This window comes from Stomoxys calcitrans, chromosome 5 (genome assembly GCF_963082655.1).
Source record: "Stomoxys calcitrans chromosome 5, idStoCalc2.1, whole genome shotgun sequence".
NCBI classification, from domain to species: domain Eukaryota; kingdom Metazoa; phylum Arthropoda; class Insecta; order Diptera; family Muscidae; genus Stomoxys; species Stomoxys calcitrans.
Window position 1 is genome coordinate 65,855,520 of NC_081556.1, and position 15,459 is coordinate 65,870,978.

Sequence of the window (15,459 nt, forward strand, 5' to 3'; positions counted from 1 at the left end):
AGCCGGGCAATGACAAAGGAAATACTCCAACGTCTCATCATCTTCCCAACATGCCCTGCACATGCTATCACTTGCCGCACCGATTTTACATAAGTGAGCTCATAGTCCTATCTGTCCTGTTATGATACCAATAGCTATACTGACCTTCTTCTTACTTCCTTTCAGTAATAGCCTCGTCTTCTTACGACCGGATTTTCGCCGTCCTATCGACCGAATCGCTTTTCCATAATGTTGCATGTGCATTCGTCGCACACTCCCTTAACTCGGACTGCGTCGACCCGAAAGGCTTCGGTTAACCAAGTTTATTGACGGCAGTCCTCTGGCCTTCTCCGCCAAATCGTCTGCCCTTTTATTTCCCATTTCTCCGTTATGGCCCGGCACCCAAACGATGCGGATTTTGCCATCCTCAGAGAAGGTGTTAATCTCCTTCTTACACTGCAAGACTGTTCGTGAACTTACCGTCCTGGTTGTTATTGCCCTTATGGCAATTTTCTGTCGGTAAAGATGTTCAGATTCGACGTCCTTGCGTTAACACCACACCACTTCACGCATTCCGTGATCGCCCGGATCTCCGCCTACAGGACCGTGTTATGGTCAGGCAGTCTAAAACAGATGCCAGTCCCTGGGTTTTCAATGTAAACCCCCAGGCCCACTCTGTCCTCTAGCTTGATCCATCCGTGTAACATGACCTTCCAAATGGCAATAATAGGGTTCCGTCAATCCAAGACTGTGCCGATGGCAGCAGTGCGTCGCACTCGACTTCAAGGTTCATCTCAGGTATCCGATCGGAAACCTCTCCCCTTCATTCCAGGTTTCCTATCGTCGCCTCGATTATTCCGCGATGGTATAAGCTGCTCCCATCCTCAATCCATTCTCCTATCGCCTTAAGTCTCATAGCCGTAGTGGCTGCCTCACACTTAATCTGTATGTCAATGGGTCGGATATCCAGAATAGTCTCCAGTGGCCTAGTGGGCGTGGTCCTCATCGCTGCGGCTAAACCAAGACAACATGTCCTCTGAACATGTTGTATGGTCCTTATGTTGCACTTTTTCTCCATAGCAGTCCACCAAACTACTGAGGCGTAAGTAAGTATTGGTCTAATCACGCTCCCGTAGATTCCGTGGACTATCCTAGGATTCAGGTCCCATTTCGAGCCTACGGCCCGTCTACATAGTGCCCAACATCTGTGAGCCTTCTCAGTACGCTCCTGAATGTGACACATTCCTTCCTATCCAAGATCACACCTAAGTATTTGATCTTGTCAGATATCGAAATCGTCTTATTGAGAAAACGTGGTGCGATAGATTGGCCCACCTTCATCTTCCTCGTGAACAGGCATATTTCAGTCTTCTCTGGGTTAACATTGAGACCTCTGGGTCTAGCCCAGTCATATGCCATATGCAAGACCCTTTCGGTCTGCATAGCTCGTTCGAATCCTTACCTCTTAGAAGTATTATAATATCGTCTCCATAGCAGGCGGGTTCGAATCCCTCCTCAGTCAGTATCTATAATAGGTCTTTAATGGTGGTCACCCATAGGAGTGGCGATAAAATGTCCACTTTCTCCCTTAAATTTATGGCAATTTATCCACCTGTTCCTTTGCATATGGTTTATCCAGTCCCTAAGGACCGGGTCCACCCGGTACTGGTCTAAGGATTGGATTAGTGTGTCGTTCCGCACATTGTTAAAAACCCCCTCGATGTCAATGCATACCGCCAGTGTGTAGGTTTGGCATCGAAGTATTCTTCTATTTTATGCACAACCTCATGCAGGGCAGTCTCCAGCGAACTTCCCTTGACATAGGCATGCTGTTTGTATTTGAGGAGTTCGCTGGATGTCATACTCTTTATCATGGTGTCCACAATACGTTCCATGGTTTTGAGTAGAAAGGACATAAGGCTTATAGGTCTGTATGCCTTTCGTGTCGCATAACTTGCCTTGCCGGGCTTAGGTATAAACACCACCCTTGCCTCCTGCCAGGCTTTCGGAGTTTATGAAAGTCGTAAGCACGCTGTGAAAATTTTGGCCAGACGAGGCGCCAGATAATCTGCTTCTTTTTATAGTAACGCCGGAAATATCCCATCAGGTCCGGGTGACTTAAATGGTTTGAAACTCCTCAAGGATTCCTTCACCATAAATTTCGTTATTATAAACCTTCGATCAACGTCATTATTCTAAGATTTCGGTGTCTCCGTGAGTCACGTCGTATCCTGTGGAAAATGGGTTTTCATCAAAAGCCTCAACATGTCCTCCGTTGTCTCTGCTCTCACTCTCATATCGTCTACTAAGTCGTCTACTAAAGTTTCAGTTTGGACATGGGTTTTTGCGAGAAACTTTTTTATCTTGGCGGCGTCATTAACACTATCGACCTGTTCGCAGAAAAGCTTCCAGGAGGCACGTTTTGCCGCTCTGGTAATCGTAATGTATTCCTTGAGCCGATCGTAATACACATCATAATAAACTTCCGCTTTTTTACGACGTGCTCCGTTAAAGAGTCTGCGGGGTTTTTCTTGGGCTGATTTCTTTTCCCGAAGAGGACAACTGTCTTCGAAGGATCGCCAGTGCAGTCGTAATCCTGTTGACATTTTCGTCAATCTCTTCTATGCTTAGATAATCTAAATTATCTTGCCCAAGTCTTCTTCTGAGTAGCCTTCCGAAATTTGTCCAGTTGGTCTTCAACTTATTCCGGAAGCTTATCGGTTTCGGCGCTGGCCGCGCTGTTCTTAACCTAATGTAATGATGGTCAGAGAAAGAGTGTTCCATGGAGACCCTCCAATCCTGAACCTCATCGAAAAGATTTTCCGAACATATCGTCACATCTAATACCTCCTCTCTAATCCTATTAACAAAGGTAGCGGTTTTCCAATATAATGTATTATTAGGTCGTTAGTATTCAAGAACTCTGCCGGGACTTGGCCCCGCTTATTAGTGTTGGAGCTACCCCACAAATTGTGGTGAGAGTTCGAATCGCACCCTGTTAGCACCTCGTTTCCTATCTGTTTTGCTTTCCTCACCAGGCGTTGCAGCTCCGACGTTGGTGTCGGTGTCGAAGAGTCGAAAGGCAGATAAAGTATGCTTCACCGTCTCCCTGTCTCACCACTGTTGCATCCGACATTGACAACTCTGGGGAAAATATATAATTCAAATTTCTATGACAAATAACGCAGGTACTCGACCGATGACCAGTGATAGCATAGAATAATTGGTAGTTGATAGGGATTAGTCCAGAGACTTTGTTCTGGGTCGTCCATGGCTCCTGAATTAAGGCAATATGAACTTGCCCTTGCTGATTTTCTCCATCAAAGCGTGTGTAGCAGTCTCGCACCGGTAGAGGTTTATCTGGATTACCTCTTGCATATGACATTTGACTGGGCTTGACCCTGAGGTCTCAATGTTAACCCAGAGAAGACTGAAATATGCCTGTTCGCGAGGAAGACGAAGCCAATTAGACGCACCACGAAGCCAATTAGACGCACCACGTTTCCTCATCAAAACGATTTCGATATCTGAGAAGGTGAAATACTTTGGAGTGATCTTGGATAGGAAACTAAGCTGCAAGTGTCATTTTCAGCAACGTACTGAACGTACGGAATGCGTAAGTTGCTGTAGTAATAACGTGAGCATGTCGAGTATGAATCTTAGAGGACAGTAAAATGACCACAAGGTTAATAACAACCAAGACGGAAAGGTCACGAACAGTCTCGCAGTGTAAGTAGGAGATTAACGGCTTCTTTGAGGATGGCAAAATCCGCATCGTTTGTGTGCCGGGCCATAGCGGAGTGCCGGGCCATAGCGGAAAGGGCAGACGATTTGGCGGTGAAGGCCGGAAAACTGCCGTCAATAAACTTGGTTAACCTAAAGCCTTTCGTGCCACGTGAAAGTAACACTGTGAAACTGCGAAACGGTCGGTAGGACGGCGAAAATCGTATGGGCTGATCCGGATCGTGAGAGGACGAGGCTATTACTGAAGGGAAGTAAGAAGGGGGTCAGTATAAGCTTTTGGTATCATAACGGGACACAGGACTACGAGCTCAGTCATTTAAAATCGGTGCGGCAAGTGATAGCATGTGTAGTGCATGAGGGGATGATGATGATGAGATGTTAGAGCATTTCCAATATAATTGCCTGGCTTTCGCGGCTAAAAGACAACGGTACGTTGGTTGGGATACAATACCAGACATGAACCAGTTAAGGGGAGTGGTATGGAAAACAATAAAAGATTTTGTAGGGAGCACGGAATTTCTTACTTAAAATTTTCATTTCGAGGTTACTTTTTAGTTTTAGAGCGCACAACAAGCCGATTACTGGCTTAGGTGTATATCCGTAGTAGCATGGACGGATTAATATCCGCACCCTCTTTTCAACCTATGGACCTAAGGATTTAACGCTAGGGATTAGACTAGTCCGATATATCGGCACGAATGTGTGGGTCTTTTTGGCTCATGAACTTATCGGAAGATCGGTCTTTATGGACTTTATCAGATAAAGTCCATCTTTGAACTTAACCTGCCTATGGATAAACGCATAATCTGCGCAGTTTCAGGTCGATATCTACCTTTTAAAAAACTGTAGCGTGATTTCATCAGACTGACGGAAGGACAAGGATGACAGAACCAAGAATATATACTTTTTAGAGTCGGAAATCAATATTTCGATGTATTGAAAATGGAATGACAAAATGAATATAAACCCGTCCTTCGGTGGTGGTTATAAAAAAGGATACTTTTCTGCGTCAAAAAAACCGTTGTTTTAAATGTTTTTAAAAAGTATTTATTTAGTCATCAATAACTACCTTGTCCCCTTCAAAGTAGTCCCACTTAGATATTTTTTTCCGTTTTTTCCAATGGTCGAAACACTTCTGAAACGCGCTTTTTGGTTTCACAAAACTTTGATCCATTTTTCGAATATTAAAAATTCGAAGAGCAGACCAAAACACGACTGGCCTATTTATCTGATTGTTCAACATTTGCACTGAATAAGGAATAATTTCGTTCCGTTTAGTTAACGTTGAATCATGACAAAGTTCACATGATATCACTAAGTTTTGGATCTGCATTAACTAAAAACGAATAAAAATGTTTTTGACGCTTTATGAAGTTCACCTTTTTTTCTAAAGTAGTTTATTCTATCTCATTAATGGGTTAAATTTTTTAGTGTAGTCTTAAATTCCTTGCTCCGAAACTGTTTCTTTCTTTTTATTACTTTAATATTAGAAATTACTTTTGTGTTTATTTTCACAGTTCATTAAAAAAATCATTAAACTTTATTGCCAACAAATTTCCTTTGGATCTGTTAAAAGTTAATAATTTTCAGGTGCTATTTATAAAAATTTTAACTAAACCATGATATTTTCGAAGTTACTTTCGCAAACAATGCTAACTGAATCATGTGTTTACTTTTTTTTAGTGTGCAGAGCGAAAAAATGGATTTTTTTTAACTCGTTTATGGAATTAATAAATTTAATTAAACTCACCTGGATCAGTGGAAACGTTTACCCCTCTGTCTGAATCGTAGTTAATCATTCTATTATCATGATACCAGAATATATATTCGGAAGTCTCAGTATTCTGCACTATTAGGCAATGTAACCGTAACGTGGAGCCTGGAGTTAAATATCGAATTGATGGGCCGGTAATTTCAGCTCGCGCTTCTGTATAAAGTTAATAAAAATAGTTTTGATATATAAAATAATATATTTTAATCTTATATATAAAAATCGATTTGTGTTTGTTTGTATATTTGTGTGTTCCTTATAGACTCAGAAACGGCTTAACCGATTTTCTTGAAATTTTGACAGATGGTGCATAATGACCCCGTGGTGAAAACAAGGGTACTACATTTTTTGATATCTGAAGCGGAGGCGGACCCCCCCCCCCCTCCTTTCTTTAATTTTCAGAAACGCCAGATCTCGGAGATGGGTGGTGCGATTTAAGCGAAATTTTGTGTGCTCTCATACAGTACCCTAAAAATAAAAATTTGGTATCCAAATATCGGATGGGGTACCTAGGGAGGCTGCCCCACCCTAAAACCTACCAAACATATATTGAGACCAATCACGACAATATGGGACTCAAATGAAAGGTATTTAGGATTAGAAAATGTACCCCTTTCCCAAAACACCCCCAAAAACAGTACTTATTTACTGACCATGGGAATATGGCGCTTAAACAAAAGATATTTGAGTGTAGAATACGAATCTGATATCCAAATATGGGACCAAGTGTTTGTCTCTCCAAAGGGGACAAATTTACGACAATAGCAATATGGGGCTCAAATGAAAGGTCTTTGGGAGTAAAGCACGAATCTGATATCAATATTCGGGCAAAGTGTCTATGCGGCCACCCCACCCCCACAACCCCACCCAAATAGGAAGTACTTGGTGACTATTGCAATATAATAAGAGGGTTTTTAGAATAGAACACGAATCCGATATATATTTTCAAGGCAAACTCACTGAGTGGCCGCCCATCCCCCGAAACACCCCCCTGCCGGTCATGTTTGCTGACTATGGAAATATGGGGCTCAAATGAAAGGTATTTGGGAGTAGATCACATATCTGATATCAACATTAGGGACCACCTGTCTCGGGGACGTCCCACCACCATAACAACCCCCAAATAGGACGTATTTGCTCACCAAGACAATTTGGGTCTTGAAGAGAGTGAAACTAAATATTTAAAGTTTTTAGGGCTAATACTCCAAACCAGACATATTTGCTGACTTTTGCAATAAGGAGTTAAAATGAGATTAGAAAACGAATTTGATATCCAATTTTGAGAGCAATGGCAATATGGGGTTCAAATAAATTATATATGGATATATGAGAATAGAGCACGTTGCTGATATATTTTCCGGGCTTAGTGTTTGGGGGACCACCCCCATGAAAGGTATTGGGGGGTAGAACAAGAATTGATACCCACTTTCGGCACCAATTTTCTGGGGGTCTACCCCTTTCCCAAAATACCCCATAAACAACAATTTTTTACTAAACATCGCAATATGGGGCTCAAATAAATGTATTTGGGAGTAGAATACGAATTTGATATCCAAATATAGGACCATGTAATTGGGCCATCACCCCTTTTCCAAAACACACCTGAAAGGGTAAAAATTTTTCGACCATGCCAATATGTGGCTTAAATGAAAGATATTTGAGATTAGAAAAAGAATTTGATAACCTATTTTGGGGCCATTTGTTTGGGGGCCGCCTCATCGTGTAAACTCCCCTAAACCAATGGCAATATGGGGTTACAATAAATGGTATATGAAAGAAGACCACGATGCTGATATTTTTCTGGGTTAAGTGTCTGAGAGGGGGGGGGGGGGGGGGGGACCACCTCACCCCCGAAAACATGCCTAAATCAGATATCATGAGAATATCGAGCTGAAAGAAAGTATTTTAGGAATGGAGTACATCTTACATCCAAACTTAAATTCGTAGACCAATAAAGATCATATGGGATTCGGATAAAGGCACTTATATTATACTATTTTCGTAGCATGGTATTTCACTAAAAGCTCTTTAATTTTCGAAAATAAATATTTCAAGGAAGCATTGAAATTTGTTTAAACAAAATTTAAATGCGAAATTTTCGGTCGAGGTCGTTATGTTTTTGTATTTAATTTATTTTCCATCACTTTGCATTTCAATGGAATGCATTTCCAAAAAATTTTATATTGTATAAATTATATATAATGATTTTAAAGAAATTGGCATCAATCGAAAGATGTTTTTCCAGAGAAGCGATGAACATATGAAAATTAATTTTTATTAATTAATTTTTTATAAACCAAGAAGAAGCTTTAACACAGCAAATTGTTATCGGTTTTTATACCCTAAACCACCATTGTGGTACAGGGTATTATAACTTTGTGCATTTGTTTGCAACGCTAAGAAGGAGAAGAGCTTGACCCATTGATAAGTATACCGATCGGCTTAGAATCACTTCCTGATTCGATTTAGCCATGTCCGTCTGTCTGTCTATCTAATATTCTAATCAAGGTACAGGTCGCATTTGTTGTCCGATTGTTGCAAAATTTGGCTCAAGTTAGTTTTTTGGTCCAAGGACGAACGCTATTGATTTTGAACAAAATAAATTCAGATTTAGAAATAGCTTCCATATATATCTTTCATCCGATATATCTAATAGGACATGCTGTAAACGCCACAATTTTGGTCCGATCTTACAAATTTTGCACTACATGTTTTGTTCGACATTGCAATATGTGAGCAAAATTTCATAAAAATCGGTTCAGATTTAGATAAAGCTCCCATATATCTTCCATCCGATATTTCCTTTTATGGTTATAGAAGCCACAATTTTGGTCCAATTTTTAGAAGATTTTGAACGAGATGTTTCATTTAACGTCCCAATGCGTATGCAAAATATCATTTAAATCGGTTCGAATTTAGATATAGCTCCCATATATATCTTTCATCCGATATGGCCTTTGAAGGCTATAGAAGCCAGAATTTTGGTCCGATCTTTGCAAAATTTTGCATAAAATGTTTCACTTGACGTTTTAATACGTGTGCAAAATGTTATTGAAATCGGATTAGATTTAGATATAGCACCCATATACATCTTCCATCCGATATGGCCCTATAAGGCTATAGAAGCAACAATTTTTGTTTGATCTTTATACAATTTTTAGTGAGGTGTTTTATTGACGTGTGCTTAATTTTATCAAAGTCCGTCCAAATTTAGATATATGTAACCCCCATATATAGGTTTCATAAAATATGGCCTTTAAGGCTCTAGTAGCTACAATTTAGGTCGTATCATAAGAAAATCTTACAAGATTCTATTCAATATATCAATGGATATGCAACATTAAAATCTGACTATATTTCAACATAGGTTCAATGCATGCAGACTGGTTTTTTTTATCGTTTCTATACTAATGTTCGTCAGTTTGTCTTTCTATCTCTGTCTGTGCCTACCTGTCTGTCCGTCTGTCTTCCCGTCAATTTTTTGTCTGTCTGTATATATTGGGTTGCCCAAAAAGTAATTGCGGATTTTTCATATAGTCGGCGTTGACAAATTTTAAGCATTAATCGAATTGGATCGTCATATAACTGAGCGTGAGATATAAGAGAAGTTAAATATACCAAAATCAACCGTTCTTTATCACATAAAAAGTCTTGGACTGGTGAAAAAGCTTCATATTTGGGTTCCACATGTATTGAAAGAAATTCATTTAACAAACCGAATCAACGCTTGTCATATGCACCTTAAACGATATGAATTCGATCCGTTTTTAAAACGAATCATACAACAACGTTAGTCGAAAACGATCATGGTCCAAGCATGGTGAACCAGCTCAAACCACTTCAAAGGCTGATATCCACCAAAAGAAGGTTATGCTGTCTGTTTGGTGGGATTAGAAGGGTGTGGTATATTTTGAGCTGCTTCCAAGGAACCAAACGATTAATTCGGATGTTTACTGTCAACAATTGGACAAATTGAATACAGCCATCAAGGAGAAGCGACCAGAATTGGTCAATCGTAAAGGTGTCATATTCCACCAACGCTAGACCGCACACAAATTTGGTCACTCGGCAAAAACTGAGTGAGCTTGGCTGGGAACTTTTGATGCATCCTCCATATAGCCCTGACCTTGCACCATCAGACTACAATTTATTTCAATCTTTGCAGAACTCCTTAAATGGTAAAACTTTCGGTAATGATGAGGCTATAAAATCGCACTTGGTTCAGTTTTTTGCAGATAAAGGCCAGAAGTTCTGTGAGCGTGAAATACTTAATTTGCCAGGAAGATGGCAAAAGGTTATCGAACAAAATGGCAATTATATATTTGATTAAAGTTCATTCTAAGTTTTATTAAAAATGCATTTACTTTCTTTTAAAAAATTAATTTGGGAAACCCAATATAACCTACATCACCACTGTGGTGCAAAGTGTTATAATTGTGTGCATTTGTTTGCAACGCTAAGAAGGAGAAGAGCTAATCCCATTGATAAGTATGACAATCGGCTTAGAATCATTTCCTGATTCGATTTAGCCATGTCCGTCTGTCTGTCTGAGCAGGGTGCATTTAGTGTCCGATTGCCATGAAATTTTAGATATGGCTTTCATATTTCATTTCATTTCTTTTCTTACCGCTTCCTTATACCCAAGCATAGTTTTTGGAACTGGATTCTTTTTGAACTTCTTCATATGGGACAAAGAATCTAGCGGAGCGGTGCCGTTTAAAACTATGATATCATTACTTTTGTTGTGGTTTGGTATATCCGTGCCGCTGGTATATTTAGGCTATTATTTTGGATATCGCAAACAGCCATATCAACATCCTGTACGCACGAATATGATACCAAGACAAGTGCCCACACAACATTGGTATATGAACGCTATACTAAGCACACTGATGGCTGGAATTCATTGAATTATTTTTTGTTTTTACGGCAATATGGCAAAACCAATTTTATTATCTATTTGGGTTTCTATTCCTTGTGTTTTGCATATTGGTTGTTAGTTGTGGTCAGATATCCATTGTTATGACATACTTCCAACTATGTGGAGAAGATTATCGCTGGTGGTGGCGAAGTTTTATAGTGTCTGGCGGTTCCACGGTGTACGTCCTTTTCTATAGTTTTTTTTTTCTTTACCAAACTTGAGATTACAGAGTTCATACCCACACTTCTGTATTTTGGATACACTAGTCTTATGGTTCTAACCTTTTGGCTTTTAACAGGGACAATCGGCTTCTTTGCTGCATATAGTTTTATACGCAAAATATACAGTGCTGTAAAAATTGATTGATTTAAGTTTCAAACCACTTCGAAGAACCGCCAAGGAAACAAACTGTATTTGTACTCATATATTCTATTCAACCAAAAAAGCCTTTATCTTCTATGTTAATTTAAACTAAAAAAATGTTTCCAACTCCTTACTTATTTTATTGTTGTTATGGAGTATCCTAATCCTTTGTGGTTCATTTCTTTGTTTTATAGCAGTTTTTATAAGCATGCAGTATATTTCGAGTATATATGTTATAATTTTTAATCAATCAAATCTTTTTACCCCTTTAATTTCTAAATAAGTTAAGTTCTCAATTTATTATTATTTAATTTAAAAATTAATCATTGAATACTTTAAATGTAATCTCATCTAAGAGAGTAGTGCTAAGATATGAAGACGAAGAAAAGCAACATAATTTTAATTATGTACAATATAATAAATATATTAATTTGTATCAAAAAAAAAAAAAATATATATATATATATATATATATCTTTCATCCGAAATTATATAGTCGGCTCCTCCCAACTTTTGCTTATCCTTACTGGTTTTCTACTGCGTCCGTTATGAGTGTGTGAATGCAATGTAATAAGTGGGAGTATTAGTGGTGAAAGTAATTGAAATTTTTATGATCTGGATTTAACTAAATCCAAAAACAAATCCTGTCCTTTTTCACTGCACTTTTTGGGGATTTAAGTGACATACAAGCGTAGCTGCGCATACATTAATGTGCAAATCACACATCCATACACAATTCTTGAAAACAGTTGCATATTTTGGTACTTTTGACGATTATTCAGCCATGATATCGGGTTTATTTGGGATTTCACAATAAATCGTGAAAAAGTGTAATTTATTTTTGTATGGTAAAACCTGAAAAAAACACAGGATTTAGCACTTAAATTTCGAAAAGGCCATAAATCCGGATTTAGTGGCCAATGTAAACGTACTTTAAAAGAAACAATTGGTGGAAGAGTGAAAAGATTATCACTATTTAAGTGGGGTTGTTGTGGGAGTGTGATGTGCGTGGCCCTACCTGGCATGTAGGTCTGCAAATTCCTTAAGGTCCAGATTTGGTGTAAGAGGCTTTTGCAATTTTTATGTTTGTATATATTTTGGGAGACTGCACAACAAAACAAACAATTTTATAACTACAAACGGCCAAACGGCTGATTGGATTTTAATAAAATTGGGTTGAATCGGAAGATATTTCTTTCCGAGATGTGCAGAATATAAAGGGTGATTTTTAGGAGCTATGGGAAAGATTTTCAAAAAAAAAAACATACAAAATTCAAAAAAATCCTGAAATCTGTATTTGAGTCGATAGTACGGCCCATATAATTTAATGCTTGAACATTATTTCATGCAAATGTTGGCCGTGCCTGCGCCTCAAATGGTCCATCCGCTAAGTCCAATTTTGGCACTCTCTTTCTAACATTTCGAATAAATGCCTCAATGTTGTTTTCCAATGCGTCAATTGAAGCGGGATTTTCTGTATAGACAAGAGCTTTAACATAGCCCCAAAAAAATAGACTAAAGGTGTTAAATAGCACTATACAGGCGGCCAATTGACCGGTCCCAAAAGTGAAGTAAAATGTTCGCCGAAATAAAATGTTCACTTTGAAGAAGTACAGTCCAATGATGCCACCAGCTCATAAACCACACCAAACTGTGACTTTTTCTGGATGCATTGGTAGCTCTTGCAATGCTTCTGAGTAATCTTCACTCCAAAATCGGCAATTATGCTTATTTACGTACCCATTGAGCCAAAAATTAGCTTTGTCGTAAATTGGAAGAAGCGCGCGATGAACTTTTTTAACAGAGCACTCATTTTTATAATAAAATTTAAAAATTTAAGATGTTTGACAGTGAAACAAAACTCGAAACGTGCAAGAGTTGTTTAAACCAGTTTGCCAAAAAGATAATAGCTAAAAAAACCACCCTTAAATGAAAATAATTTTCCAAAAATAAAATTGTTTTTGAAGCTTTTGCAAAAAGCTTCCGTTATTTGTGTGAATGCAAAGCAATAGGTTGGAGTATTAGAGTTGGCAGTGCGAAAGGTGAGTGGTATGTGCGAGAGAGAGAAGGCTAAAAGAGGTCACTGGTGTGGTGCGGGTGTCCACCACACACCCATGATGCCTGTGCCCCTACTTAGTGTTCTTTGGCATGAAGGTCAGTCAGTAGCTTAAGCTGCGGCTATGGAAAATGACGTATGCTGCTTAACAGTATACAGTACAGTATTTTTGCTTGCATTATGTGATAAGGGCCACATGTTTTAAGGTGACAAATCGATATCTTTTTGTATGTTCGTATAAAATTAGATTTACTTGCAATATTCATAGAGTTCTCAATGATCATGTGATGAAAAGAGTGAACTTTATATATCAATATCAGACGGGGGTTGCGTGAGGGATTGTTCTGCCAACAACCTAAGGCGGCATGTAGCACGATCTGGTAATATGGGGTCGCGAATGCAAGGCGGAACGAATCTGACATACAAATATGAAGTCATGTGTTTGGGGGTCACCCTTTTTTCCATGAACCACCTATCATAACAGTGAGGGTTTTACGAGAGGATTACGAACTTAACTTTGAAATATGGATTCAACAGTTTTACTCCAAAAGGCACAAACGGACTGGTAGCCTTACCAAGACAATATGGGACTAAAATTTAAGGTATTTGAAAAGAGTAGAAATTTGGGCAACAATCTAAAGGGTCTCCAAAACTGCTCGAAAGGACATGTTGCCGATTTAATAAGATCTTGGTTTAAATGAAAGGGCTTTAGAAGAGTACGAAGGTAATATTGAAAAATTTAACAAATGGCCAATAATGGCTATATGATATTCAAATGAAGGGTATATGGCAGTAGGGTAAACATTTGTTCTGTCCACATTTAAAAGCTCTAAGCACTAAGCATGTTAAGCACCTGAAGTGGCTATATAAAGTCAAGCTTCAAACTCTCGCACCTCCTTCAATTTCCATCAAAGGCATATAACCCGATTATAACAATAAAGGGCATAAATTAAAGAAAATAGAAAAAAAAAACATTTTGACAATGTGTCTGTCCGGCTGCACAATCTTAGCCTTTTTGAAAAATGCACTGCATTCAACCGACAGTTATTGGCAAATTGTGTATGCCGACAATGTAGAGTATATTGCAAGTCAAGATACACCCAAGAGACCTAGAAGTTTAGATTATAAATATAAGCAAATTTTTATTCTGTGTAGAATAATGCACAGCGGAGTGGTCTAGTTTAAATAAAAAACGAAAGACCCCGAGCTTCAATTAGAAACGCCACAGGCCGTAGCATGTTGTCTGCTAATGAAACCTCGACCGGTGGAGTGGCTGCTCCAGGCTCTACTAGCCGACAGACGAGTGGCCAGCAGGGGCTTTTGACGAAGATACCTGGCTCGTGTCTAAAGAACAAGGCCGAACCTGTTCATTCTTCGCATGCCTATAATTTGTCTAGGCCATCGGCCTTCCCCGGCAGACCAACACGCTCTTTAAGAGGTTGGAACAGAAGACGCATCGCTCTCAGGTTTATTGAGAGACTTGGTGCGATTGATCCTAAGAATCTCACTAATAGGGAGAGAGATTCCCTCAATTGGGCTCGGGAATTCACTGCACAGGCTACCCCAAAGACTATACGTCTAGATTTGGAAACTGCACCGCAGTCAGCCAAAAGGCTGCGGTCACCTGGAGGGCATCCCATGCCTAAAAGAACTAGGACGAACAACAGTAAGATGGATCCAAGAACCTTTGCTATTGTGGCTAGGGACAGTTTAGTGATGGCAGTTGTCGACAAGGGAGAAGAAGATAGCTGCATCCCTAGGAATAATTGGAGTGGGATAGTCAATGGACTGTCGTCAGTATACTCCGATGTCCTTTCAGAATTTCCTGGGTCTCCTCCATTTTGTGACGATATCGAGGCCGATACAAACTAATTGCCTTCGGCGATTAACGCTCAATTGAAATGTATCGTTGTGCGCTTAAAATTGGTGAGATCTTGCCAGGTGCAGCACTAGATTTAGTGAAGAAGGAAGATATTCCTTCCCAAACAATGGTGCATGCTCGGATACCAAGGATTCCCTCAGATCCTGAAGCGAAGATTGGTAGATTGGATTAGGCTAATGGTGAGCGCAGACATACAGTGCATCATGGGAAATACAGAGCCTGTATTCTTACAAAGAGTAGTCAAAATATTTTTCTTCTTCCGTCGGTAAGCAATTAAGATTTAGTAGCAGCCAGCCTTGAAATAAACAAGTCTCATTACTGGCTGGCTTCCCTATATGGTACACGATTCAGAGATGCCGCCATCAAACCTTAAACCTTGAAACTGCTTTTTAGGGAAGAAAAGCCTCATTCTAGGGAGTGATGCTAATGCACATCACCAGATATGGGGAAGTTCGGATGTCAACGAAAGGGGTGAGCTGCTTTTTGAATATATTGTAAGTTGCAATCTGGCGATTTGTAATAAAGGGGATAAACCGACCTTTATTAGCAGGAACATGCAGGAGGTACTAGATATTACCTTTGTATCGGGAGATATAAGTGGAAGAATATGAGACTGGGAAGTGTTGGATGACCACAGCTTCTCTGATCATCATCATATTAGTTTTAGCCTTGGAGAAAATATTGGAGTAGTGGTTCCTCGGTTAAACAGAAGAAAGGCGGGTTGGGATAAATTTCGGCACAAA

At 39.3% G+C, this 15,459-nt stretch overlaps 1 protein-coding gene across 2 annotated transcripts in view; it reads right to left on the bottom strand.

Annotated features, from left to right (window-relative positions):
• Positions 1–15,459, bottom strand: part of LOC106083357 (uncharacterized) — a 303,300-nt gene that overhangs the window by 116,711 nt on the left and 171,130 nt on the right. For both annotated transcript variants that reach the window (XM_059370091.1, XM_059370090.1), the window contains exon 6: positions 5,474–5,650. In XM_059370091.1, coding sequence (XP_059226074.1) covers positions 5,474–5,650 — 177 coding nt within the window. The remainder of the gene's footprint in view (positions 1–5,473; positions 5,651–15,459) is intronic.